The 25,277-nt window shown below is 42.2% G+C and overlaps 1 protein-coding gene across 2 annotated transcripts in view; it reads right to left on the reverse strand.

Annotated features, from left to right (window-relative positions):
* Nucleotides 1–7,598: 7,598 nt before the first annotated feature.
* The window catches only part of Sar1b (secretion associated Ras related GTPase 1B), a 33,467-nt gene continuing 15,788 nt past the window's right edge, over nt 7,599–25,277 (reverse strand). For both annotated transcript variants that reach the window (XM_076936880.1, XM_034504192.2), the window contains exons 2-7: nt 21,351–21,426; nt 18,921–19,040; nt 15,838–15,903; nt 11,012–11,115; nt 9,923–10,054; nt 7,599–8,201 (exon numbers count right to left, since the gene is read on the reverse strand). In XM_076936880.1, the coding sequence (XP_076792995.1) occupies nt 8,085–8,201; nt 9,923–10,054; nt 11,012–11,115; nt 15,838–15,903; nt 18,921–19,040; nt 21,351–21,408 (597 nt within the window). In that variant the 5' untranslated portion in view covers nt 21,409–21,426 and the 3' untranslated portion in view covers nt 7,599–8,084. The remainder of the gene's footprint in view (nt 8,202–9,922; nt 10,055–11,011; nt 11,116–15,837; nt 15,904–18,920; nt 19,041–21,350; nt 21,427–25,277) is intronic.

Below are 25,277 nucleotides of genomic sequence, written 5' to 3' on the forward strand. Positions count from 1 at the left end.
GTTGCTTCTGACCAGATCTGACTGGGACCCTCATGTGGCAGAAAGTAAAGGGCACCTAAAAGCCTACACCAGATTCCATTGGCAGGTCTCAAGGGGGCTACATGAGGCCCCACTAATTTTGACCAAGGCACATGAGGTAAAGCAGGGATCAGATGAGTTGCCCACAGCCTTTCTAGAATAGCTCTCAGAGACACTCTGTCAGTATAGACAAGGCTATTAGATACCAAAAACAAAAGCTTCAGAGGCTAGAGGGACTGCAGGATACGTCATTAAAAGATTCAGTATAGGTTGCTGAGGAAGGCTACCATAACAGGTAGACATAGGGGAAAAAGGTGACAGGAAAGGAATTTACAGAGAAGCTTGGCTATAGTAGTTAAGGGAAAGCAGAGAAAGGAGACTTCAATCAAAGGGAGATAGAAAACTCCTTAAAATGATCAGTGTGCACATTGCAAGTAAAGGAGCCAGCTGTTGAGCCTGAGAGTGCCCTAACTAATAGAAGCCAGGGTCAGGAAATCCCAGGCCTTGATGGCGAAGGTATTAGCTCTGAGTGAAGACAGTGATTAGGGTAGACGGGGCTTGGACTCACCCAACTCTTGGTGGACACAGGGATTCAACACTTGGTCCTCCTCCAAGCCGATGGCCCTGTTTCCAACAAAAGATCTTGGGTCCAAAGAGCCACTGATACCAAAATGTATTCATGGACTACCTGAAAAATGGTGGACCAGGAGATGGGCTGGGTATCCCATTCATTTATGGACATCCTAGACTGTTCCTACCCTCTGTTGGGTCGAGACTTACTCCCCAGGATGGGGGCTCAGATAAACTTCCTACCCGATGGGCTGCAACTAACTGGCCCAAAAGGAGAACCCACGTGTAAAGCAAAGACTTCTCCTACTGACCCCTGCTGGGAGCCGAGGCAATCTGCTTTATAGACGGGAGCAGTTTTCTCCATGCTGGTCAGAGACAAGCTGGAGCTGCTGTGGTAGACGGCACAAATGTCATCTGGGCTGAACTTCTACTCCCCACCCCTGGGCTTGTCGGTACAGGAAGCAGCCTTGAATCTTGGTGCTGGCAAGAAAATCAACATCTACATAGATAGCAGGTATGCCTTTGCCACAGTCCATGTCCACAGGGCTATATACCAAGAGAGAGGACTGCTCACATCGGAAAAAAATCTTAGAACTCTTGGATGCCCTGATGAAGCCAGCAACTGTGAGTACTATTGGTTGTCCAAGACACCAGAAGGGAGGAGACTCAGTGGCCCGAGGCAATAACCAGACAGATCAAGTGGCTCAAGAAATGGCTATGCAGGAGCCTATCCCAGTTATGGGCCTACAAAAGACACCCACCGGGGTTGGGACTATATTAAGAAATGGCCTCACTTAGAACACACAGAAGAAGAAACGACTCAGATTGATAGCCACCCTACCAACTATCACCTAAAAAAAGGGAGAACTATACTCTCCAGAAAGCAAACAAAAGACTTACTAGGCTAAATGCACAGATGGACTCTTGAGAAATAAGCACATCCAAACAGTCAAGAGATCTAAAACGTTAATAGACCTCAGGTTTGGGACCAGAGAGATAGTAGAACAGTGTAAGGTATGCCAGCATGCAAAGGCTTATGAGGCTTAGAGTAAACAGAAAAAAAAAAAAAAAAAAAAAAAAAAAAAAAAAAAAAAAAAAAAAAACCCTAGGGAAGAACAGCCTAGAATATATTGAGAGGCAAATTTTGCAGAAGTTAGGCCAGAAAAATATAGGTACCCTCTAATATTTGTAGATACTATCTCTAGATGGGTTGGGGCTTTCCCCACCAAACAGGAAACAGCTACTGTAATAACCATGAAGATATTAGAAGAAATCTTCCCGAGGTTTCAAGTGTCCAAGGTAATTGAATCAGATAATGGTCTTGCTTTTGTTTCTAAGTTAAGTCAGAAATTGTCAGAGATATTGGGGACTAATTAAAAGCACCATTATTCATACTGTCCCCAGAGCTCAGAGCAGGTAGATAGAATAAACAGAACCCTAAAAAGAGAGCTTAACTAAATTGCCCTTGGAAACTGGCACTGGCTGGGTGGTGTCCCTTGTCCTGTCCCTGTTCTGAGCCCAGAACGGCCCTCTTGTGTGGGACCCCCACTCCCTTGACTCCAGCTCTTGACTCACCACCACCCCCCAAAATGACTTTTCAGGCTAATAAGAGGCTGTTCCTGGTGCTGTTGACCATCCCGACCTCTATTAAAGTAGATGGAACAACTGCCTGATGTCACATAATTCAGACCAGCACCTGCACCTGTTGCCGACTAGAGAACAGCCAGACACTTGAGCAACCCCCTCAAGCTCAAGATCACCTGCTGCTCTGCAAGGATCTTTCCTCCCATGCTGAACCTCAACACCCCACACAACAGTGCCAAAGTGACTTGGCGGGTGCTCTTAGCCACTAGAAATGTGGCTTGGTCCACTGCAGTAGGATACCTGCCTTGTGCCTGGCTGTCAGACCTTGTCTTTGATCTCTGTAAGTTAACAGCAGGCCTTGACTCCTGGGATATCCCCACCCTAGAGACACAGGGGTGGAGATTACCCAAATTTCGGGGACAAGAGACTTTTGAATCTAAACCGTGTCCCAGAAACAGCCTTAGAGAGTGGGGCTTAGGGTGCGTATACCCAAAGTTGAAAAATGTCCTGTGAGACAGCTACTTTTTCTGTGTTACCTAAGGGTGTAGAAAATCAAGACGTACATACTAGAGACCATCCAGAGGGTGGGAAAAAGATAGTTAAAGATTCAATGACAAGGATATATGGTGCTTAGACAACAATATCATGCTGTACACCAGGGTGACAGCTTGTGATTCTAGGATTGGAATCATCCACAAGAAAAAGAGGGGAATGTAGGATTTTAGGTGTCAGTCAGAACTTAAAATTGAAAGAATCCCACTGTCCCAGGACATATCCAGGGAGGAGCACATTCCTTAGTCAGAAGACACTTGCTGGATTAATATTCAGAGGAAGAAGGGAGAGGCTGATTGACACTCCTCAGACCACAGGGGAGGGAACCCACCTGCAGGTGAGGAAGGCCCAGAGCATATAGACATATTCCAGGAGAGGGGCCCAGGATGGGAGGTGGTCAGGAAGCCTTTAATGTAATAAACCTGAACAAATGAAAGACACTCATTGTCATAAAAATAATGTGCAAATCTGAGTCACCTAGACACCAGACCTGAGAAGGTCAGTGTTTGTGGTTGCCCTCGTGAACTCTGTATAAAAACTGCTTCCAGCTTTGGCTCAGGGTTCCTCTTGTCTGTGTACAAGGGAACCCCAGTGCACTGGTTATCATTATTATTAAACCTCATGTTTTAGCAGTGAATCCCCATCTGTGAGTGTTTCTGCGGAGTGTGTCCCCCAGTTTTGGATCTTTGGGTCCAACAAAGGCAAGCACAAGAACATAAGCATCAGCAACCCAAGGTACTTGGCATCATTAGAACCTAGTTCTCCTACACTAGAAAGTCCTGAATTCCCCATATCACTAGGAAAGCAAGATTCAGATTTAAAATCACTTCTAATGATGATGATAGAAGACTTTAAGAAGAACATAAATAACACTCTCAAAGAATTTGAGGAGAACACAGGTAAACAGGTAGAAGTCCTTAAAGAGGAAACACAAAAATCCCTTAAAGAATTACAAGAGAACACAACCAAACAGGTGAAGGAATTGAACAAAACCATCCAAGACATAAAAATGGAAGTAGAAACAATCAAGAAATCACAAAGGGAGACTACGCTGGAGATAGAAAACCTAGGAAAGAAATCAGGAGTCATAGACGCAAGCATCACCAACAGAATACAAGAGATAGAAGAGAGAATCTCAGGTGCAGAAGATACCATAGAAAATATTGACACAACTGTCAAAGAAAATACAAAATGCAAAAAGTTCTTAATACAAAACATCCAGGAAATCTAGGACAAAATGAGAAGACCAAACCTAAGGATAATAGGTATAGATAAGAGTGAAGATTCCCAACTTAAAGGGCCAATAAATATCTTCAACAAAATTATAAAAGAAAATTTCCCTAAAGAATGAGATGCCCATAAACATACAAGAAGCCTACAGAATGCCAAATAGACTAGACCAGAAAAGAAATACCTCCCGTCACATAATAATCAAAACACCAAATGCACAAAACAAAGAAAGAACATTAAATGCAGTAAGGGAAAAAAGCCAAGTAACATATAAAGGCAGACCTATCAGAATTACACCAGACTTCTCACCAGATACTATAAAAGCGAGAAGATGCTGGACAGATGTCATACAGACCCTAAGAGAACACAAATGCCAGCCCAGGCTACTATACCCAGCAAAACTCTCAATTACCATAGATGGAGAAACAAAGATATTCCATGACAAAACCAAATTTACACAATATCTTTCTACAGACACTACAAAGGATAATAGCGGGAAAGCTCCAATACAAGGAGGGAAATTGTAGCCTAGAAAGAGCAAGAAAGTAATCCTCTTCCAACAAATCCAAAAGAAGATAGCCACACAAAGATAATTCCACCTCTAATAACAAAAATAACAGGAAGCAACAATCACTGTTCCTTAATATCTCTTAACATCAATGGACTCAATTCCCCAATTAAAAGACATAGGCTAATGGGCTGGATACATAAACAGGACCCAGCATTTTGCTACATACAGGAAACCCACCTCAGTGACAAAGACAGACTCTACCTTAGAGTAAAAGGCTGGAAAAAAGTTTCAAGCAAATGGTCCTAAGAAACAAGCTGGAGTAGCTACTCTAAAATCTCCAGCCCGAGAACACAAAGGGAGGGACTCATGGCTCCACCTGTATAGGTAATTGAGGGTGGCCTTGCCTGGCATCAGTGGAAGTGGACGGCCTTGGTGCCTGAAAGTTTGGATTCCCTACTGTTGGGGAATTCGAGAGCAGGGAGGCGGGAATGGAAGGATGTTGGGAGCACACTCTCATAGTAATAGGAGGAGGGGGGATGGAATAAGGGGTTTTGGGGGGGAATGGGAGAGGAGATAACATTTAAAGGTAAATAAATAAAATATCAAATTAAAAAAACAGATAATGGGTCTGGCAATTGTAGTTGAGCAGTCAAGACTTTTTGTCAACAATTTATTACGGGGATTTCATAATAATCCTCTAGGACAAGGTATTGTGGAAGAGACACATGGAACTTTAAAAAGATTGGTGAGACATACTGTTGCTGAGACAAAGAATGATGCCGACCTGTGAGCTTGCTGAGTGCCCTGACAAGGGTGACCGGGGAGCTATATTGGACATATGTTCCTGACCCACCTTTGTTTGACTATATCCCAGATGGGACAAGCTGCCTTGCCTCAAGTTTTTAGACCTTGTGGGATAGAGAATCAAAAAGAGAACTATGTCTCTTGTATTCTTCTTAAAGGTGCCCAGCTATTAGGACTCAATCATGTCCTGGTCTAGAAATCAATCCAATATGGGAATTAACAATCTACTTTTGTAAGACTGGATCTGGACTTTGTCAGGAACATATTTGGAAGCTAGCTGTAGCTCACTATGATGTTAGGATAGCAAGAGATAATGTTGGGACAGGATCTGGATTTCAAACAAGGATTAGTGCATGTTTTAAGGCTCTTTTAATTGTCAAGCTAAAATTGGTTTTGTCTCTTCTACATCATTTATTGTAAGTTACATTGACTGTATAATTTCCAATTATGTTAGTGTGTTGAAACCTGGCATGTCTGTTATGAAGGTCTATCAACCAGCTTTTGTCTCACTGCCCTGAGTATTAGAAAATCTTGATTCTCTGAAAAAAGCTTGAAAGAGCTGGAAGAAGTGAGTTAGGCTTTAAGCAGAAGCAAGAGGGCAGCAGGCTTGATTATTGCTGGTATAACAGCTTTAATTCCATTAATTGCTAGCACCACTGCTTCTGCAATAGCATTGACACAAGGAGTTAACTATTTTTGTTAACCATCTAGCAAAAAATGTTACTAATGTACTGAGTATACAAAAGGATTTATATAGTTATCTGGAACAATGAATTATGCTCTATTACCCATTCAAATTATATGAAGAAGGTTCAGGGTTCAAGAGTTAGGAGCCATCCCAAGTGTCATGACAAATATTATTGGAGTAGTGTTACTTTGAAATTCACAATGCTTGTCATTATAATTAGAAAAGTTTAAAGACACCTGTAGGATATCTGGCATAATCCTCACACCTCTCTGGGTGTGTTAACTTTGCATAATAAGATTATGAATTTTAAAAGTGCTGCTCTGTTGACCTTTGATGCTGCAGATAATCCCAATAAAATTATCCATGGCCTGAGCTCAGTATTCCCATTTTGGACAAACCTCAGGAATGGCATATATAGCTTGATCAGGCTAGCCCTTCTTGTCCTGGGAATACTTTTATTCCTGCCCATTGTGTTAAAGCTTATCTTTAACAACATCAACATGTTGGCAGCCAAAGTACATGGCTTAAACCTGAAAATGGACCCCCAGACAAAGTTATTAAATTAACAGGCTGGCAAGCCAAGGAAGGGTAAGATTCTGCACAGAGCCTTACTAACCTAAGACAGAAGTACATTGCCTTTGATAATGCATATTCCATGATGGGTAAGGAAAGCATTCTTATCAGAATGACCTAAGACACGCTCAGTCTTGTTAACAAAATAAAAAAGGGGGAGAGGTGGAGAGCCTTTGGGGCTGCTTGGCAAGAAGCTGACATGGGCCAAGGACAAGGAAAGGGTCTGTTGGACAGGAATATGACATTGGCCAAAAACAAGGAAATAGGCTTCAAGCAGGAATCTGACATTAGACTAGAACAAAGAAGTAATTTCAGGTAGGAGTCTAAATCGTAAGCTGCAACAAAGAAGTAATCTCAGGCAGGAATCTAAATATTAGGCCAGAACAAAGAAGTAATAATCAGGTCAGACAGGATTCTAAATTTTAGACTAGAACAAGTAAGTAGGCTTCAGACATGAAAATGGCCTTGGGCTAGGATAGAGAATTAGGCTCAGATACTTTGGTCATCCTGGTAAGCCTTTAGAAACAGTGATCACGGGAGTGTTGGCACATAACTGGGTTTACTGCCTTGCTTTTTCTTAGACTATTTGTGTTTATTGTATTGCTTGTTCCTTGACTATTTGCATCTATTGTATTGCTAGACCCTCAACCTAAAACTGACCTTATGACATACATGTAATCAAAATGGTATAAAAGCATAAAGAAAGAGGGGGTATAGGATAGGGGGTTCTAGGGAGGGGAAATGGGGAAAAGGGATGACATCTGTACTGTAAATAAATAAAATATCCAATAAAAATAATTAAATCAAAGAAAAGAACAAAGAAAACACATAAAAAAAAAAAAAGAAAGAAAATGGTGGATTCAGAACTTGGAGTCAGCACGCCCACCCACCTGCTGCTGTGTGATAAGCAGAAGGCCTCTGGGGGCTTACACAACATCCCAGATACTCTGAAGAAGTCCTCTTGCCCATGAATCACCCTCTCATGTGTACAACATTAAATCCTCATGTTTTCAGAATATACTAGCTACAAGACACATTCAAATGAAACGGCTGCCCAACACAGAGCCAAACGTTGGAGTTTGTTTTATTGCATGACGTTTGCATAAGAAAAAGTAGTCTTGAAAACCGTAAGGCATCATGCAATCATTGATAAGTGGATTTTAACTGTACACAAGATAGGCAGACAATCTAAAATTGAAAAACTATTTCCAAAAGGTACATAAAAGTTTCACATGATGAGCTTTTAAATATGGTTTATATTTGTAGTTCACATCGTTAAAAAGTGCTTCAAATGTACCGATGGGAAGCTGATCTTTATAAACGGTGATGGGTTGATGTGGGGTTAGAAACTATAAAAACTGTCTGTGTGGAATTAGAAAGCTAACATTGTGATAGTCAAACTTGAATCAGTTTGCAATTCCCACTCAGGTAGATATATTAATAATCTAAAAACACCTATTCTGAAACCAACAAAAGTCTATTGAATTCAAGTTATGCATGTTGGGGGATGGATCTCTGAGGGCTGGAAGTGCTGGAAGTGTGTGGGCCGGGCTGTTAATCGATGTACTGCGCCATCCAGCGGAAGCCTTCCCCATAGCCCTGCCTCTTCAGCACACTGCACATGAACACTTCCAGAGGCCGGGCGTTCAGCTCCTTCAGTGACACACTGCCCTGGAAGAGAAGAGAGCTGTTATGTTGCGGTCTCATGGATTAAAAGTTCTACTCCCAGCAGACTGCAGATTCTCCTTCAGAACAAAGGGTGTCAATGATAAAGCCATGGTATGGTTGCTTGGCCTCCCTTAACATGAAGTCTTCTCTTACTCTACTATGACAATGTAGCAAATGAGTGGGAAAGATGTGAGCTTTGGAGGTATAGGAGGAGCTAAGGTGGGAGAAGTAAAGGAGAGAAAGAGAAGAAGGAAAAGGGGGAGTTAGGGGAGACGGAGAAGGAGAGAAGCGGACATGGAGGCTGATGTTCGCTTGTCTGTAGCAGTCAAATGTAGTTGGTAAATCTAGGTTGGGTATTGGGTTACACCTCTGATTATAAGGGTATCTTGTTATTGATCATTATTAAATATATAAGCCTTTGGCTAATCTAAGCTTTAGAGTCTCATCTGTACTGAGTCCGTGTGGTTGGCAGGATGGTCTGGGCACTACCCAGCCTTGCAGAGACAGTGTGAAAGATTGGCAGAGCCATCTCCCACGATGGTGTCTTGTGGGTGGCAGGGCTGGTGTCTCTGGCTGGTCGTTTCTAGCTGTGGTGCTAAACTAGGCAGAGACACCACAGCCTAGACAGTCGGATTGACTGGCGGCTACTTTTTTTAAATAATTACTACAACATAGAGGTGCAAAGAAATCAAAATAATCTGACTTGACTCTCCACACCCAGGTGCTGGGGCACGCCTGTATTTCCTGCACTCGGGAGCCTGAGGTGGGAGGATCTCAAACTCCAGGCCAGCTTAGGCTAGAAAGTCAGACCCTGTCTCAAAAATCCAAAACAAAAAAAATCCAAAATTTTCTTCCTGGTGTTAAAAGAGAACATTCTGCAAGGTGGTGGCATACCCATGTAATCCCAGCACTCTAGGGATCAAAGCTCAAGGCCAGCCTTAACTATAAGGAGACCACTGCCTAAAACTGGTGTGCAGCAGGTTTATTACGAGGAAGGCAAGGAGAGCTAAGATACCCACAACAGTAGAGTGCTTCCCCAGCATGGACAGAAGTCCTACCTGGAGTTAAGTCCCTTCTCTGCTGCAGTTCCCTTTGCCCTGAAAGAGCATGTGTGCACTAAGGAGGTTCTGTTTATGAACTATGACGTTTGCTCCATGGTTTATTAGAAATCTTTCTTTCACTTTGTTTTGTTGAGACCCACTATATAGCACCCAGGGTAGCCTAAAACTTGTGAACTTCCTCCTCAGGGTCCCAAGTATTAGAATTACAGATAGGTACCACCATGTTCTGTGGCTTTCCGGACCTTTTCAGTACTGGCACCCCCACCCCTGGCTGGGGGTAGAGAGATGGCCCAGTGCTAAGAGCAATTGCTGTTGCTCTTCTAGAGGATTTAGGTTCAATTCCCAGCACCCATGTGGCAGCTCACAACAGTCTGTAACTCCAGTTCCAGGAGATGCCCTCTTCTGGCCTTCTTGTGCACCAGGCATATAAACAGTACATGAACATACATGCAGGCAAAACACCCATAAACATAAAGTTAAAATTTAAAAGGGAGGGGCACTGGAGACAAGCACACTGGTTAAGAGCACTTGTTCTTGCAGAGGAGCTGGTCTACAGAAAGAGTTCCAGGACAGGCAGAGCTACATGGTGAAACCTTGTTTCAAACAAACAAACAAACAAACAAACAACAAAAACCACAAAACAAATAAAAATAAAAGTTTTACCTTTCCTGTTGTCTGACCATATAAACCAAACATCTCTCGTAACCTCTCTTCACTGATGGCTTCTGGTCTGTCGATCTTGTTTCCAAGAATTAGGATAGGCACGTTGGCAATGGTTTCATCTGTCATTAGTGACTGAAACAAAGCAAATAACAGGAAAGACAAGTAGATTTAAAGCTATCTAAAATGCTTATTTTGAAAAGAAACCAAACAGCCAAGGACTCCGTCTTCACTGTATGTATCATGACACCTGACCTGCTTAACCACACTCTCCTCGAATCTTAAGTGAGCATTAAAAACCATATGCTAGGTTCTCCTATCTCTCTAAAGCTCTTTGGAGATGCTCACTATGCAAATCACCAAGGGGGTGTGGACACCTTGAAGGTGGGACAACCCAGTTTCACTTCTGGCTCTGTGACCAGATTCCAATCTTGGGCAATTAGCTTCTCAGAAGCTGGAGAAGGAGCAGCAGCAACTATTTAGACACTGGCCTTACTGCTGAGAGAAGAAACACTGTGTGTAGAGAGGACTGCACACAAGAAGGAGGCAGCAGCTAACCGACCCTGTCCCAGGATCGCAGAGCATCTCTGAATAAAGAAACTGTCAGACTGACCTTCAGTCAGATCAGGGATCTCCTTCCTTACTCTGTGGTCCCATATTTTGCTCTACCTTGCTGGAAACTGCTGAGCCTCTTTACAAAACATCTGACCTAGATGGGTGCAGAGGGAGTAAACACGCACCAGCTTCCTTCTGGAAGTGGTCACAAAGATGGCTGGACAACTGCTGAAGGGATGGAATCCTGTGACAGCGTCAGGACTGAACAGGCATGCACACACATGCAGGGCCCACTCTGGAGAGGGTGAGCTCGGTCTTCAGAGGTGCTCCTGTTAGCACTTCCTCAGTAGCCACAGCCACTGCACTCTACTCCCTCTGCACTCTAAACAGCACCAGTTCAAACCAGTCCCTGACCCAGACAGCCAGGCGTTTCCTCAGATACTGCTGAGAGCTGCTCTCTGACAGCTCCATCTCCAACTATTCCTTCAGGCTGCCCAGAGGGAGTTCACTGTGTTTAGTTTTAATTATTCAACTTACATCAAGTTCTTCTTTTGATTCTAACAGCCTTTCATGGTCTGCACAATCCACAAGAAATACAATGCCATTGATAGCAGGAAGGTAGTTTTTCCATACTCTTCGGGCTAACAAAAACAATCAGGAGTTAGGATTTATGTGTTGGTCAAACCTAATGGATGGTTTGATGGAAGAATCCAACAAGGCTTCAAGAGTACTGGGGTGTCCCTTTGGCTGCTATTTTACTGTACAGTCAATTGCCTCTTTTGCCAAAGACTTTGGTATCAAATCTTCCCCAGAATACCAAAACAAATTTCAGACTTTCTTTGATGTGGGGCAATGAAATCCTTTACTCTTCTCCATTAATAAACAGAGTTAGAAAAAAAAAGAGAAAAAGAAATAGAGTTAGGAGCAGGAGAAATGGCTCAGTGCTTAAGAGTGCTTCCTGTTCTCTCAGAGGACCCTAGCTTGGTTCCCAAAACCCCCATCAGGTGACTCACAACCACTTGCAACTCCAGTTGCAAGGGAGGGGATCCAACACCCTCTTCTGCTTCTACAGGCGCCTGCACACACATGATGCACACACATGATGCACACACATGATGCACACACATGGTGTACACTCCGACACAGTGACTTTCATTATTAAGTTCACTAGAAAACCACTATGAACTCTCATTAACCAATTTAAGCAGTAAAAACCATGTGTGTGTGTGTGTGTGCGTGCCACACACGCATGAGTGCGAGTGCAGTATTAACTTTTTTGACATTTCTCATTTCTGAGGTTTTAGTGATAAATATAAAATTAACAACAGATTTATGTTAGTGCCAAATACAAGCTTGGCAAGTTACAAACTGTTGTATTCAAAACTGCTAACTAAACATTAATTAAACAAATTTAATTAATGAAAATATTCCAAAATAGTGCCACCAGCTAGGGACCAAATGTTCAACATATACCCTTGTAAGGATATTTCCTATTCAACTCTAAGAACATTTAGATGGGGGCTGGAGCCGTGGCTCAGTGGTTAAGTTGGATGCTCCTCCAGAGAAACAGAACCAAGGTTCTGTTCCTAGCACCTACAAAGTTTTCACAATCATCTCTAACTCTAGTCCCAGGGAATCTGACACCCTCTTCTGACCCTGAGGGCAGCAGGCACACATATGGTACACAGACAAGCATGTGTACAAAATACTCAAATAAGTAAGTCTAAACAAAAAGCGCTTTCCTTTCAGTGTTTGAGACACATTTCTCCCTATATTCAAGCTTACCTTGTTTCTGATGACAATTGTGCTGCTCCTTTCAGTTAATGGCCCAAGCATTTCATTTCTGGGGCCTTAGTGCTGTTTGCATCGTACTGTGTTTGGTGTTTACCAAGCTATTTGCACCTGAGAGGTGACAGTTTTCTTAGATTTATTGTACGTTATATGTGTAAGTGTTTGCCTGCTAATATGTCTATGCACCACAGATGTGCCTGGTAGCCAAGGAGAACAAAAGGAATTGGATTCCCTGGAACTGAAGCTATGTGTGGCTATGAATCACCATGTGGTTGCTAGGACTAGAACCTAAGTCCTCGGCAAGAGCGACAAGTGTTCTCAACCACTGAGCCATCTCTCCAGCCCTAAGTTTCTATTTTCATCAGACTGGAAAAATTGGGACCTGATATTTCACTTATTGTTTTCTATCCCTTTCCTGAGGAATTCCTGGTACACATGCATTATACTCCAGCTTTTAAAGTGTTTTTTATTTTATGTGTATGAGTTTTACTGGTATGTATGTGTTTGACCACATGCATGCAGTGCCCACAGTGGCCAGCAGAGGGCATCAGATTCCCCTGGGACTGGAGTTACAGATCGTTGTGAGGCATCATGTAGGTGCTGGGAATTAAAGCTGGTCAGTGCAGTCAGTGCTCTTAACCACTCTGCACCTCTCCAGCCCATTCATCAGGTTCTTAAACTGTAGGTCAAGAAAAATCTGATAACAGTAAAAGGTTTCTGAATGTTCAAGAACAAACATGAACTAAAAAACCGGAGCATCTTGATTCTGGCATGTTTTTGGCACTGCTGGCTCATGTGCATCATTATAGCACTTGGCTTCCCTATAGCCTTGGTGCTTACCCATGAGCACTCACTGGGCAGACACCACACTGCACAGCTCCAAACAGCACTGCTTCAAGTGCCTTGGCTCGGATTCCAGACTGTGTGAGGAACTGCTGTGCAGGGGTCTTAGCTGTTCAGACAGTTTTGTGATCTTCTAGAAACATAATTGGGGCTGGAGAGGTGGTTCAGTGATTAAGAGCACTGGTTGCCCTTCCAGAGGACCTGGGTTCAATTCCTAGCACCCACATGGCAGCTCAAAACTGTTTGTAATTCCAGTTCCAGGGGATCTGACACCCTCACACAGACATACATGCAGCCAAAACACCAATGCACATGAAAAAAATTTTATTAAAAAACAAAGAAAGAAAGATAATGGTTTAATTTCAGAAAGCAAAGACTTTCAATATTTTCCCGCTACCATTCCTCAGTATGAAAGTATCAAATTAATATAGCTTTGGATTGTATTGCTTTTGACTGACTTATTTTACAAACTGCTGCTTAAGTTGCTGATTTCGATTGCATAAAAAAAGGGTAAAAATTATTAAATCATTAAACACTCGTACATATAAAAGTAAATCTTAAAAGAGAGAGAAAGCCAGGCATGCTGGTGTACACTTTTAATCCCAACACTCAGGAGGCAGAGGACAGCAGGTCTCATCTACAGAGTGAGTTCCATGATAGCCAAGGCTACACAGAGAAATCCTGTCTCAGAAAAAAAAAAAAAAAAAAAAAAAGGGAGTTTGAAAAATGTTAAAGATTCTGTCTCATAGTAAAAATATTCAGCTAGGATTTAACTCTTTATGTAGAAATAAGCAAGAATAGCCATTTCATTAGTATGCAAATTTGCCCTTATCTAGATTTTTTACAAATAATTTTCTTTATGATTTATTGTTAAAATTAATTAACTAAAGTCTACAAATCATGGAGGTAATTTTTTTTCATTATAGACTTCTTAAAGGAGAAAACTATTTATTTACTGGATTTTTTTTTTTTTTTTTTTTTTGATACAGGGTTTTGAAACACAGACATCCTTGGCTGTCCTGAAACTCACTCTATAGACTAGGCTGGCTTCTGCTTCCCAAGTGCTGGGATTAAAGGTGGGCACCATCACCACAGGCTCAATTTTTATTCTTAAAAAAGATTTTATTATTTTTATTTTATGTGTATGCGTGCATTGCCTGCATGTATGTATGTATACTGTGTGTGCGTGGTTTCTGTGGAAGCCAGAAGACACCAGATCCCCTGGAACTAAAGCCAAGGGCAGTTGTCAGCAGCCATGTGGGTGCTGGGAACCAAACCTGGGCTCTCTGTAAGAACAGAGAGTGCTCTTAACTCTCCAGCCTTGAGAAAACAATTTTTAGACTACTTCAATGAGAAATAACTCATGACTTGAGCTTTATGGCCTAGCTGGAAAATATTGTAGAAATGAAATTTCAAGCAAACTCCATTAGATTCTAAGTTTTATTTTACCTATCTATATTATTATTAGTATTATTACTAACGATGTGTCTGTGGGTACAAAGTGTGCGCACGCAGAGCAAGCTTGTAGAGTTTAGAGGACAGCCTGTGGAGTCTGTTCTCTCCTTTCTCCGTGAATGCTGGGATTGAACGTAGGTTTTCAGGTTTGCAAGGGAAGCACTCTGACCCACCAAGCCATCTTCCTAGCTCTCCATTCTAATTCTCTAATCTTTATACCCCAAAGATTAGCAGATGTGTATCTCTAATGTGCTTTCACTAGTCACAGCCACTGAAAATCTTTTCCAAATATATGTCTCAGCAGGTTTTAAAAATATCTTACTATTATTATTTTATGGAGCTGGGAATGAAGCCCATGTGATGTGGTATGCCCTTCCACACAGCATGTGGGCTGGCACCCCATGCTAACACCAGGTTCTACACCATTCCTTAACACCAGGCTTTAGGGAGCCTTTTGGTCTGGAGCATTCGCTACCTGTGCATTGACTCACATGCTAAGAGTTAAAAAAGAGGGGGGGGGGTAATAAAAAAAAATGGACAGGAAGCCCACAGAAGTTCAGCTCAGGGTTCAGGACAGTCCTCCCACACTTGCTGCAGAAATATACACAGAAGTCCTAAGTCCCATAAGGACAGCTGGAGCACTCCTAGCTAGGGAGGCTTCTCCAGGGAGGAGTCACACCTCACAGATGGGATTCATGAGCAAAAGCAGAGGGGAGAAGAACAAGAGGTCAGCTCTGATGGGAGAAAGAGAATGGGAAGAAAGGAAGGACCAGAGAATTCTGGATAATGACAGCTCTGCATGTTATAAGAAACAGGTCTGTGGGGTTCAAGAGATGGTTCAGTGGTTAAGAGTACTTGCTGCTCTTCTGAAGGTTCTGAGTTCAATTCCCAGCACCCCAAAGCAGCTCACAACTGTCTAATGTTGTGTACTATTGTGCAGATGTACATGCAGACAAAGTACATACACATAAAATACATAAATAAAACATATTAATTACTGGAGCTTTTAGGGGGGCACAGTATCATATGTTCATATTATGATTTTGCACAACAGGTAAGGTACCCTGAAGCAAAGAGAAATTCGAAGCTTAATTTTCCTTGTACCTCACCCATAAGCAGTTCAGTGATGTCAGCAAGTCAGAAGTTCCATGTGTCCAGTAACAACCTTAATTTTACTCTGCCTTACTTGAAGAACACGCAGTTCCAAGTTCTGAACCACAGTGGCCACACTTACTAAGTTACAATAAAACAGAGATGAAGAAATAGACTCTTACCTTGCACGTGCCCACCCAGATCAAAAGTTGTAAACGTCATGCCAGCAATAGTGAGCTCTTCTGAAGCTAAATAAAAACAAGATTATTTTTACAACATAATCAGAAATCTGCCAGGCACAGGAGCTCATGCCTGTAATCCCAAAACTTTAAAGTCAGAAAAAGCAGAAGTTTAAAACCATCTTTGGCTACAGAGCAAGTTCAAGCTAGCCTGGACGACAAAGACCTGTTTGTTATCTTCCATTTACCTCCTCATTGAGCACATGTTTTCCTTTAAATCCTTGGTTACTGATCTCCTTAAATTTAAAAGAAAGAAAGAAAGAAAGAAAGAAAGAAAGAAAGAAAGAAAGAAAGAAAGAAAAACGGTCAGCAAGATAGCTCACCAGATAAAGGCGCTTGACACCAAGTCTAGTGATCTAGATTTGATTCCCAGAACCCCCAGGGCAGATGAAAGAACTGACACCCACAACTGTCTGCTGACCTCCATCTGCAGCATGGCATGTGCCCTGCCTCTGACTAAGTCAGTGTAATGAAAGAAACAAAGAAGAGTCCTTCAACCTTAACTTTTTGAGATGGGTCTTATGCACCCCAGGCTGGTCTTGAACTTGCTGTGAAGCAGATTACAGGCATGGTCCACCATGCTCGGTTTATGCAGATTATCCACAGCTTCACATAGGCTAGGCAGATATTCTACCAACTGAGCCACATCCACAGCTGTTCCCATGTTCCTGTCAATCAATCAATCCTACCACCGTCCTTGTCACTTCTGAGTCTGTTCCTTCTGATTATGGGTCTCGTTTACCTACTTTTTGCATGTCTTCCTAATTTTACATTGTAAAGTTATAATATATACTAAATTTTACTGTATTTTTTAAACTTCATGTAGTGGAATTGTTCTTTCTCCAGATGTGGCTCTTTGGGGAGGTCATACAAGCATAAACAAGTATTCTCCATGCTAACTTCGGAACTGATTTCCTCCGAACCGCTTTCCCCCAGTACTGTGGTTGCAAGTTCTCAATTCCCAACTCTGGTCTTTGTTTCCTCAGCTGACTGGGCTGTCTGGCTTTTCTTTCACACCTGAGTTCAAAATCACCTTCTGGCACAAAGCCAGAACACACAGGCGTCTGTATCATTCTCTTAAGAACTGCAGTCCTACACCAGCTACTTACTGCTCAGTGCTTGAAAACAACTGTGCATAAATATTTCTATCTAGAGTGTAGTGGGAAACGTTCAGACCCTGTTATTTCCCCTCATGGCTTATAGAGAAGTTTGCCATAATAGTGCCAGAGCATTAATTTTGTTAAGGAACTCTAAGCTGGCCAGGGTAGCACAAATATATTTCCAGTAAACTGGGGAGCTAGGGAAGATGGAGGATGGTAAGTCTGAAGTTAACCTGGGCTACACACAAAGACACCTCAAAAACTAAAGGAAGAATCATGCAGTGTTTCATGTAAATTAAATACTTAACAGGATCTGTATTCAAAGTCTGTAAAATAAGGAAAGGGCAATGCTTGGCTATGCTGCCTACCTACTCACATGGTTACATCCCGTGTACACCCTACTCTACAAAAGAAATGCTAATTGAATTAATTAAGGAAACCTGTCAATGTCTCAGACGATCTCCTCTTCCTTCCCCATAAGCCCCCCACCTAGACCTCACCCCAAAAGCAGCTCAAATCTATCACCACAGACTATTCTAAAATGTTTATGTGACAGTATCACATGGCAGGGGACTTCTTGTTGGTCACTTCTCTCATGGAATGTGTCATGACTGAGGTCTACCTCATTTCTATATTTTGTGACAGAGTTTTATGTAACCTGGCTCAGACATATGACTGTTAGCCTCTGCCTCCCAAGTGCTGGCCCACATGTGCGCATGCCCGACTTTCACTCCTTTCTTGCAGATCCTGCTCTTCTCTTTTCTGTACAAGGCTTTGGTAAATACATATTCTCACTTTTCCACATAAACACCTAGGAGGTGAATTGCCAGATCAAAAGACAGATGGTTGTTACTTTTTCTACATATGCTTTAAGTGGAAAACTCTAAGTTAGAATGAGTCTGAGCTGCAAGACTGCTGAGACAGCACCTGCTCTGTGCCCTGCAAGTTCCTGTGTCTAGATCCAGACATGACATGCTGAAGAAATAATCATGGGAACTACCCCCCCCCCCAAAAAAAAAAAAGAAAAGAAAAAGGGAAGAAAAAGTTGGGTGTGATGGCGCACACCTTTAAACCCAGCACACAGGAGGCAGAGGCAGTCGGATTTCTGAGTTTGAGGCCAACCTAGTTTATGGAGTAAATTCCAGCCAGGGCTACACAGAGAAACTGTGTCTCAAAAAAACAAAAAACAAAACCAACAAAAATAAACAAACCAAGCAACCAACCTTATGGGATAAGTGAAGGTATCAATACAAGCTGGCAAAGAAAAGTAAAATTACCCGATAATCTCTTCTAATTCTGCCATGCTCCCCCTCCCTTTTTAAAAGGGAATCGAGTTCTCTTAAATATTATTTATTTTTATTTTATGTATGTATTAGTGCAGATATGTGCATGCCATAGGCACATGTGTAGGCCAGAAGGCAACTAGTTTTTCATTTCTATGTTTTGAGATAGGATGTCACTATGGAGCCCTGGCTGACACAGAATTTACTAAGAAGACCAAGGTGGCCTTGAACTTATATATCCACCTGCCTCTTCTTCCAGCTGCTGGGGTTAAAGGTGTGCGAAATCACGAACATCCTTCAATTAACTTGTTTTTAAACTGTTAATCTGCCTGGTTTATAATCTTTTCACTGTAACAATTACATATAAAAATTAACCTTCTGTTTCTTTCTGCTGCTGGCTCTGTAGTTTCTTACTCTGTGGCACAGGCTGGGCTCCTAGTATAGCTAAGTGCAGAGGTAGAAAGGTCTGAGCATGGCTTCCAGATCTTAATTTGTGCTCTGGGAATCAGGTCAGTTACTATTTACCCAGCCATTTTAGGAACAGGATAAATAATCTCATACCATAGCCATCAGAAATCCCAAATCAAAAAATCTTTGAGGCAGGAACTATGACTCAGCACTACTCACAGGGAGAACCACTTACTGGGATGTAGCGTTGGGACGTGCTGGCCAAGCCTGTCGTCTTTCAGCATGTGCAATAACGTTGTTTTCCCCGCATTATCCAATCCAAGGAATACCAGTTTACCAGTTTTTTTATATAATCCTGCAGAATAAGAGCTATGATCAGCCAGCGTGACATCAAACACGGAGCATGAAAATGACTTTATATTTGACATGACTTAAAAGTTATACATAGTTATTGTTAAGACACTTGAAATGCAACTTGAGAATTCTAGAACTCCTGAGTGCATGTGCAATACACTGTCCTTCCCCTAAGTGACACTCATCAATGTCAGTGCTTAAATCTGTATTAAAACCCTAATAGAACCCAAGTTTACCACGCTTGTAATCTCAACAACTGAGAGACAAAGGCAGCAGAATCAGAAAGTCAAGGCAATTCCTAGCTCTATAGCAGGTTTAAGGTCAGCATGGCCTACAAGAGACCCTGTCTCAAAAACCAAAAGCCAGGTTAAGTATGGTACAGCTTGTGTAATCCCAGCTCTTGAGAGGCAGATCTCACCTGGTCTACATAGTTCCAGGGTAGCCAGGGCTATGTAAAGAGACTGTTTAAAAACAAAACAAAATAGGGGTTGGAGAGATAGCTCAGCAGTTAAGAACACTGGCTGCTCTTCCAGATGGACCCAGGTTCAATTCCCAGCACCTATATGGCAGCTCACTACTGTCTGCAACTCCAGTTCCAGGGGATCTGATATTCTCATACAGACATGCATGCATTCAGGCAAAACACCAATGCACATAAAATAAAAAATAAATTATTCCGGGCAGTGGTGGCGCACAACTTTAATCCCAGCACTTGAGAGGCAGAGGCAGGTAGATTTCTGAGTTCAAGGCCAGCCTGGTCTACAGAGTGAGTTCCAGGACAGCCAGGGCTACACAGAGAAACCCTGTCTCGAAAAAAACAAAAACTAATAAATAAATAAATAAATAAATAAATAAATATATTCAATGTAAAAAACAGACAAAACCCAACAATAAACAATTATAACTCTGCCTCAATAAGCAAGTTTAGCATAAACAAGCTTGGTGTTCTAAGCTTTTCTTTAAGTTTTCTGATCTTGCTTCCTTTGGTTTTGGCAGTGCTACCCCCAGGTTAGGCCGGGCAAGTGCTTTCTATACTGAGCTGCACCCCAGTCCTCTTTTTGCTTTGTAATGTAAGATAGGATCTCACCAAATTGCCCAATTTGGCTTTGAATCAATTCATTCTGTTGTTCAGTCTAACTTAATTTTTGATCCCCCTGTCTCAGTCTCCTGCATAGTTGGACTGAGTAGTCTACCACCAAGTAAGAGCCAGCTCTTATCTTCAGGTTTCATTTCCTTTTATTTCATGTGTATGGCTATCCTGGTGCAGTGCAGTGTCCAAGGAGGCACAAGAGGGTATTGTGTCCCCTAAGAGTGGAGTAACAAACAGATTCATGAGCTGCCATGTTGGTGCTGGGAGTTGAGCCCAGGTCCTCTGAAAGGGCAAGTAGCCGATACATTTAACACCTGAGCTATCTTCTCAGCCCCTCATTTTCAGTTTTAAGAGAACAACTTAAAATCTACACATTATTTAAGTATGGCAACATGTATCTATAACTCCAGCATTCACTGGTGAGACAGAGTCATGCCAGTTCCAGGCCAGCTGGGCTACATAGCCATTCCTGTCATCTTATGTACTTAGATGGCAGAGGCAGAAAAAACATAAGTTCCAAGCCAGCCTGAGCAGTTACTAGAGACCCCATCACAAAACAAGTTTTAAAATAGGGCTGTAGATACAACTCAGGGGCACCTGCCTTCCATATGACTTGCCTGGCATATATATGCATGGCCTAGGTCGTATCCCCAGTGCAATCCAGACAGACAGATAAGTCAATCAATGTATCTGTGATCTGGGTCTCAAACTCACAGAGATCCACCTGCCTCTGCCTCCCCAGTGCTGGAGCTAAAGGTGTGCATCACTACCTCCTGGCACTTAAACTTCTTTTTTTTATATGATTAGTTTAGTTTTATCCATGAAAAACATTGCCTTTCACTTTTCATATGGTCTAGTTTCTTGAAGAGACAATGTTGGTTATTGTATGATGTATAGGCATTGTGCGGTGAGAAGCCCTTCAGTTGAGAAGGGCTTCATCTCTCCACACAGTAGACATGCTGACCAGGACCAAACTTAGTTCCTAATTGTTTGAGGTCCCAGATCACAGCCTCAGCCTCAGCCTCAGCCTCAACCTCAGCCTCGTGAGCTCTCCCACACCTGGCCTAAGATTACGTGCTTTCCAGGGGTGAGTCACTTGGATGTATTTCATAATCTTAAAGCTCACTTTCTTAACCACAGGCTTATATAAAGGCATGCTCTACAAACAAGTGCATAAACAGGGTCAGACGCAATAGCTACAAAGAGCAAAGCTGAGGTTACCTAGAAACTGCAGCACACTGCTGAAACCACTGTAAATCCAGTCAAATATGAAGGACATATCCAGATCTTACAGGGTCTGAAAAAACAAGGTTTAGTTAGACTTAACAGTCAGCATGGCCAACATACACAAAATACTGGCAGTTAAACAAGTCTGCATAATGTTTGAACATTACATAAGTGTTAGGAACTATAATGCAGGGCTGGTGAGAAGGTTCAGTTCATAAGGACACCTGTGGCCAAGCATGATATGCCGAGTTCAGTCCATGGGACCCACATGGTAGGAGAGAACCAACTCACGAGTTGCCCTCTGACCTCTACACATACACTGTGGTGCACATAAACATATGCATGTGTACATACACAAACAACAACAAATCCCTGTTACCCAGGCCGACAGAACCTCATCTATGCTTATGCATAAATCTCAAAATGCCATTAAACTTCAGGCAGAGATCATTCCTTGTCCATGGAAGGAACAAAACGAATGACAACCACTAGGAATAGAAAAAAAAGTTAAGAGCCATGTATGATGGCCAACAACTGTATTCCCAGATATCAGGACGGAAAAAGACCACTGCACTTGAGGCTGGACTGGTGAACACAGCAGTTGTAGACCAGCCACAGCTATATGTTGAGATCTATCTCAAAAAAAAAAAAAAAAAAAAGGAGTAAAGGAAATAAATAAATTAGGCTGCAGTATAAACTGACATAAAAACTTCAAAACTATGTTAGAGCCAAGCATGGTGGCCCATACTTATAACTCTAGCCATTGGGAAGCTCAGGCAGGAAGATTATGAATTCAAGGCCAACTTAGACTATAGGGTAAACTGTAAGATTGTGTCTTAAAAAAAGAAAAATTGGGGGGCTGGAGAGGTATCTCAGTGGTTAAGGGCACTTCTGTTCTTCCAGAGACCTGAGTTCAGTTGCTAGTGCCCATGTTGGTTGGCTAACAACTACTGCAGCTCCAGGGTTTCCAATGATCTCTTCTGCCTCTGAGGGTATTGGTCTCGGCTCGCTCTCTCTCTCTCTCTCTCTCTCTCTCTCTCTCTCTCTCTCTCTCTCTCTCTTTCTCTCTCTCTCTCCCCCTACCCCCAATAAAATCCTTAAAGATTTAAAAAGACAAATTTTGGAAACAATCTGTGCTAAATATATGTAGATATAAGCTATTTATCAAATCTCTGTTGTAAGAGCTGAGGTTGGGGAGAACGAATAGGGAGAAAAGAAAGAAAAAAAAGATGGTGAGTTTCCATTCCTGATATCTAAGGTTAGGTAAAAAGCAGGAGGATCAAGAATTTAAGGTCATCTTTGACTGCATAGTTAGTTCAAGGACAGCCTGGGCTACATGTGACCCTGTTTCAATAACAACAAAAAATAACAATAATTAGTAAGGCCAAATGTGGTGGTGCAAGTCTTTAATCCCATGCATGCAGACCTCTTGAGTTAGAGGCCAACCTGGTTTGTTTACTGAGTTCCAGACTAGCTGAAACTATATAATCATTAGAGTTTCCAAGCTAGACTTGGTGGTACAAGTCTGTAAGTCCAGTTACTCAGGAGGTCAAGGCAGTATAATCTCCAAATCCAAGTCTTGGCTGGACTACACTGTATGCTCAAAACCAAGAGCTTGGCATACTTAGCGAGACAATGTCTCAAAAAGAAACAGAAAGCCTGGGGTCAGATATGATGGCAGTTAGATTGTAGAGGCAAGAAGAAGAGTTTGAGGTCAGATTTAGACCATCTCAAAATAAAAAAATAACAAACAAACAAGCCCACCCCATTCTCTTATCTCCCATCCCACCCCTGCAAAAAAATAAATATAAATTTAAAAAGCTATGTGCATGGGCTGGTGAGATAACCTGATAATGGATAAAGACACCTGCTGTCAAGCCTGATGGTCTGAGTTCAATCCCTGGAAACCACCCTGCCAACTATCTTCTGGCTTCTACAAGGACACTATGCCATATGTGTACCTCTCCCCAATAAATAAAATGCAAGTTAAAAAAAAAAAAAACCTTAGTGTAAAGAGCCTGCCTAACATATGTCATATATTTTTTTTAAACAGGGCCTCTAATTTAAGCTGGCTTCTGTGTAGCTGAGGGCCTTGAATTTCCAGTCTCCCAGCTTCCTTCTCCCCAGTGCTAAGATTACTGGCATGTGCCCTCATACATAATCCTCTTCACATGGCAATCAGTTCTAGGTGATAAATTTGGGGTATGTTATCTTTCTGAATTTTTCAACATTTAATCATTACCACATGTTAAACATGCCTTTTAAGTCACAGCAGAAAACAGAATACAATTCAGTATTTACGCAACATAGCTTGGCATACTAAAGGGGTAAAAGAAAAACAGAACAGAAAGTTTATTGAGATAAGATCTCATAGACACAGAAATGCACTTTCACTGGTCAACAAAGTTAACTTTCTAGATGTGAACAAATAACTCTGAACCTTGGGACCTGTCCCAACTTTGGGAAGGCTGTGTGCTTTGTCCTTCTTTAGACGTCCTGTCTGCTTTAATCATCTCTGCAGTAGGCTGTCAGGTCTGACCAGGGCGGCTAACGAGGCTCAGCAGCGAAGCAGCCCTGTGCCCACACCACCTTAAACCCTGAAGAGGGAGCAAACCCACCTGCATCGTGTATGAGCCCAGCTCAGCTTTCTGAGATACTCTAAGTCCTGCAAGGGACTCCCTTTCTTCTTCCCTCTCTTGAACTGGTCTGAGAGGGCTTGAGGGGTGGGGTCCAACCAGGGTCCAGCAGCTAGACAAGCTCTCAACCACTGAACTTCATTCCAAGCTGTTGCAGGATATTTGATCACACTGTGACCCCCAAATTGTGTTATTTACTGTTCTTACTGTGTTATTTTCTGTATTTATTGTATGTGAACCCCCCCCCCCCCCCGTTTTTAGTTGAGGTGTGGCTCAGCCTGAGCTCACACCTTTAATCCAAGAGCTTTTTGCTTGAATATTGTAAACAGTCAACCATGGGTCAAAAGGCAGAGCTAGCAACCAGTTGACAGGAAGTGAACACGGGATTATTAAGAAAAAACTGAGAATAAGAGGAAGTCAGGAGGATGGACAGAGAGCTGCCTAGGAAGTAGAAGTGAGGGACATTGACTTTGTTGGGAGGTTTTTTGAGATGTCATGAGAGAGGGGCATTCCTAATGGGACATCAGCTAAAAGGTCATCTGGATGCTTTTTATGCCTCTCTGAGGTAGAAGGCTTTCACCCCAGCATCTGGCTCCCAAGTCTTCATTGGTAAAAGCGTTTAGCTTAATTTGGGGCAGGGGGCTGGATCTCACTAAATTCTTTAAGTTGGCTTCCAACTCACAATCCTTCTTCAGCCTCCTGAATATGTGGAACTTTTTTATCTAACTCAAAAAAATTTTTTGTTGTTGTTGTTGGTGGTGGTGTGTGCATGTGAGCAAGTGTTGTTTTCTGAGACAAGGTTTCTGTACGTTGTCCTGACTGTCCTGGAACTCACTTTGTAGACCTGCCCACTTTGTAGACCTGCCCTACTCAAACTCAGAGACCTGTCTCCCAAGTGCTGAGTGGGATTAAATTTGCCGCCACCACTGCTACTACCTGGCTAAATTTTGTTTTTATAGTCCAAGAATTCCATGTTGGAATCAAACACATGGAAAATGTATGAATATGTCAGTAAGGCAAAAATGAGAGCCATGGGCAGGATGCTTATCCATGAATTCTAGCACTTGGTGGAGATGAAGTAGAATTTTGAGTTCGATGACAATTAGGTCTGCACAGACTGTTCCAGGCCAGCCAGTTACATAGTGAGACTCTGTTCAAAAATATCCCTTCCCCTCAAAGTTACACATCCTCTTACCATTATTGTCCAGATGACAGAGACACTGAAATGTGTAGGGGCCTAGGGTATAGGCATGGTATGAACAAAGCTCTGGGTTCAAGATCCAGC

This window comes from Arvicanthis niloticus, chromosome 6, assembly GCF_011762505.2.
Source record: "Arvicanthis niloticus isolate mArvNil1 chromosome 6, mArvNil1.pat.X, whole genome shotgun sequence".
Taxonomy (NCBI): domain Eukaryota; kingdom Metazoa; phylum Chordata; class Mammalia; order Rodentia; family Muridae; genus Arvicanthis; species Arvicanthis niloticus.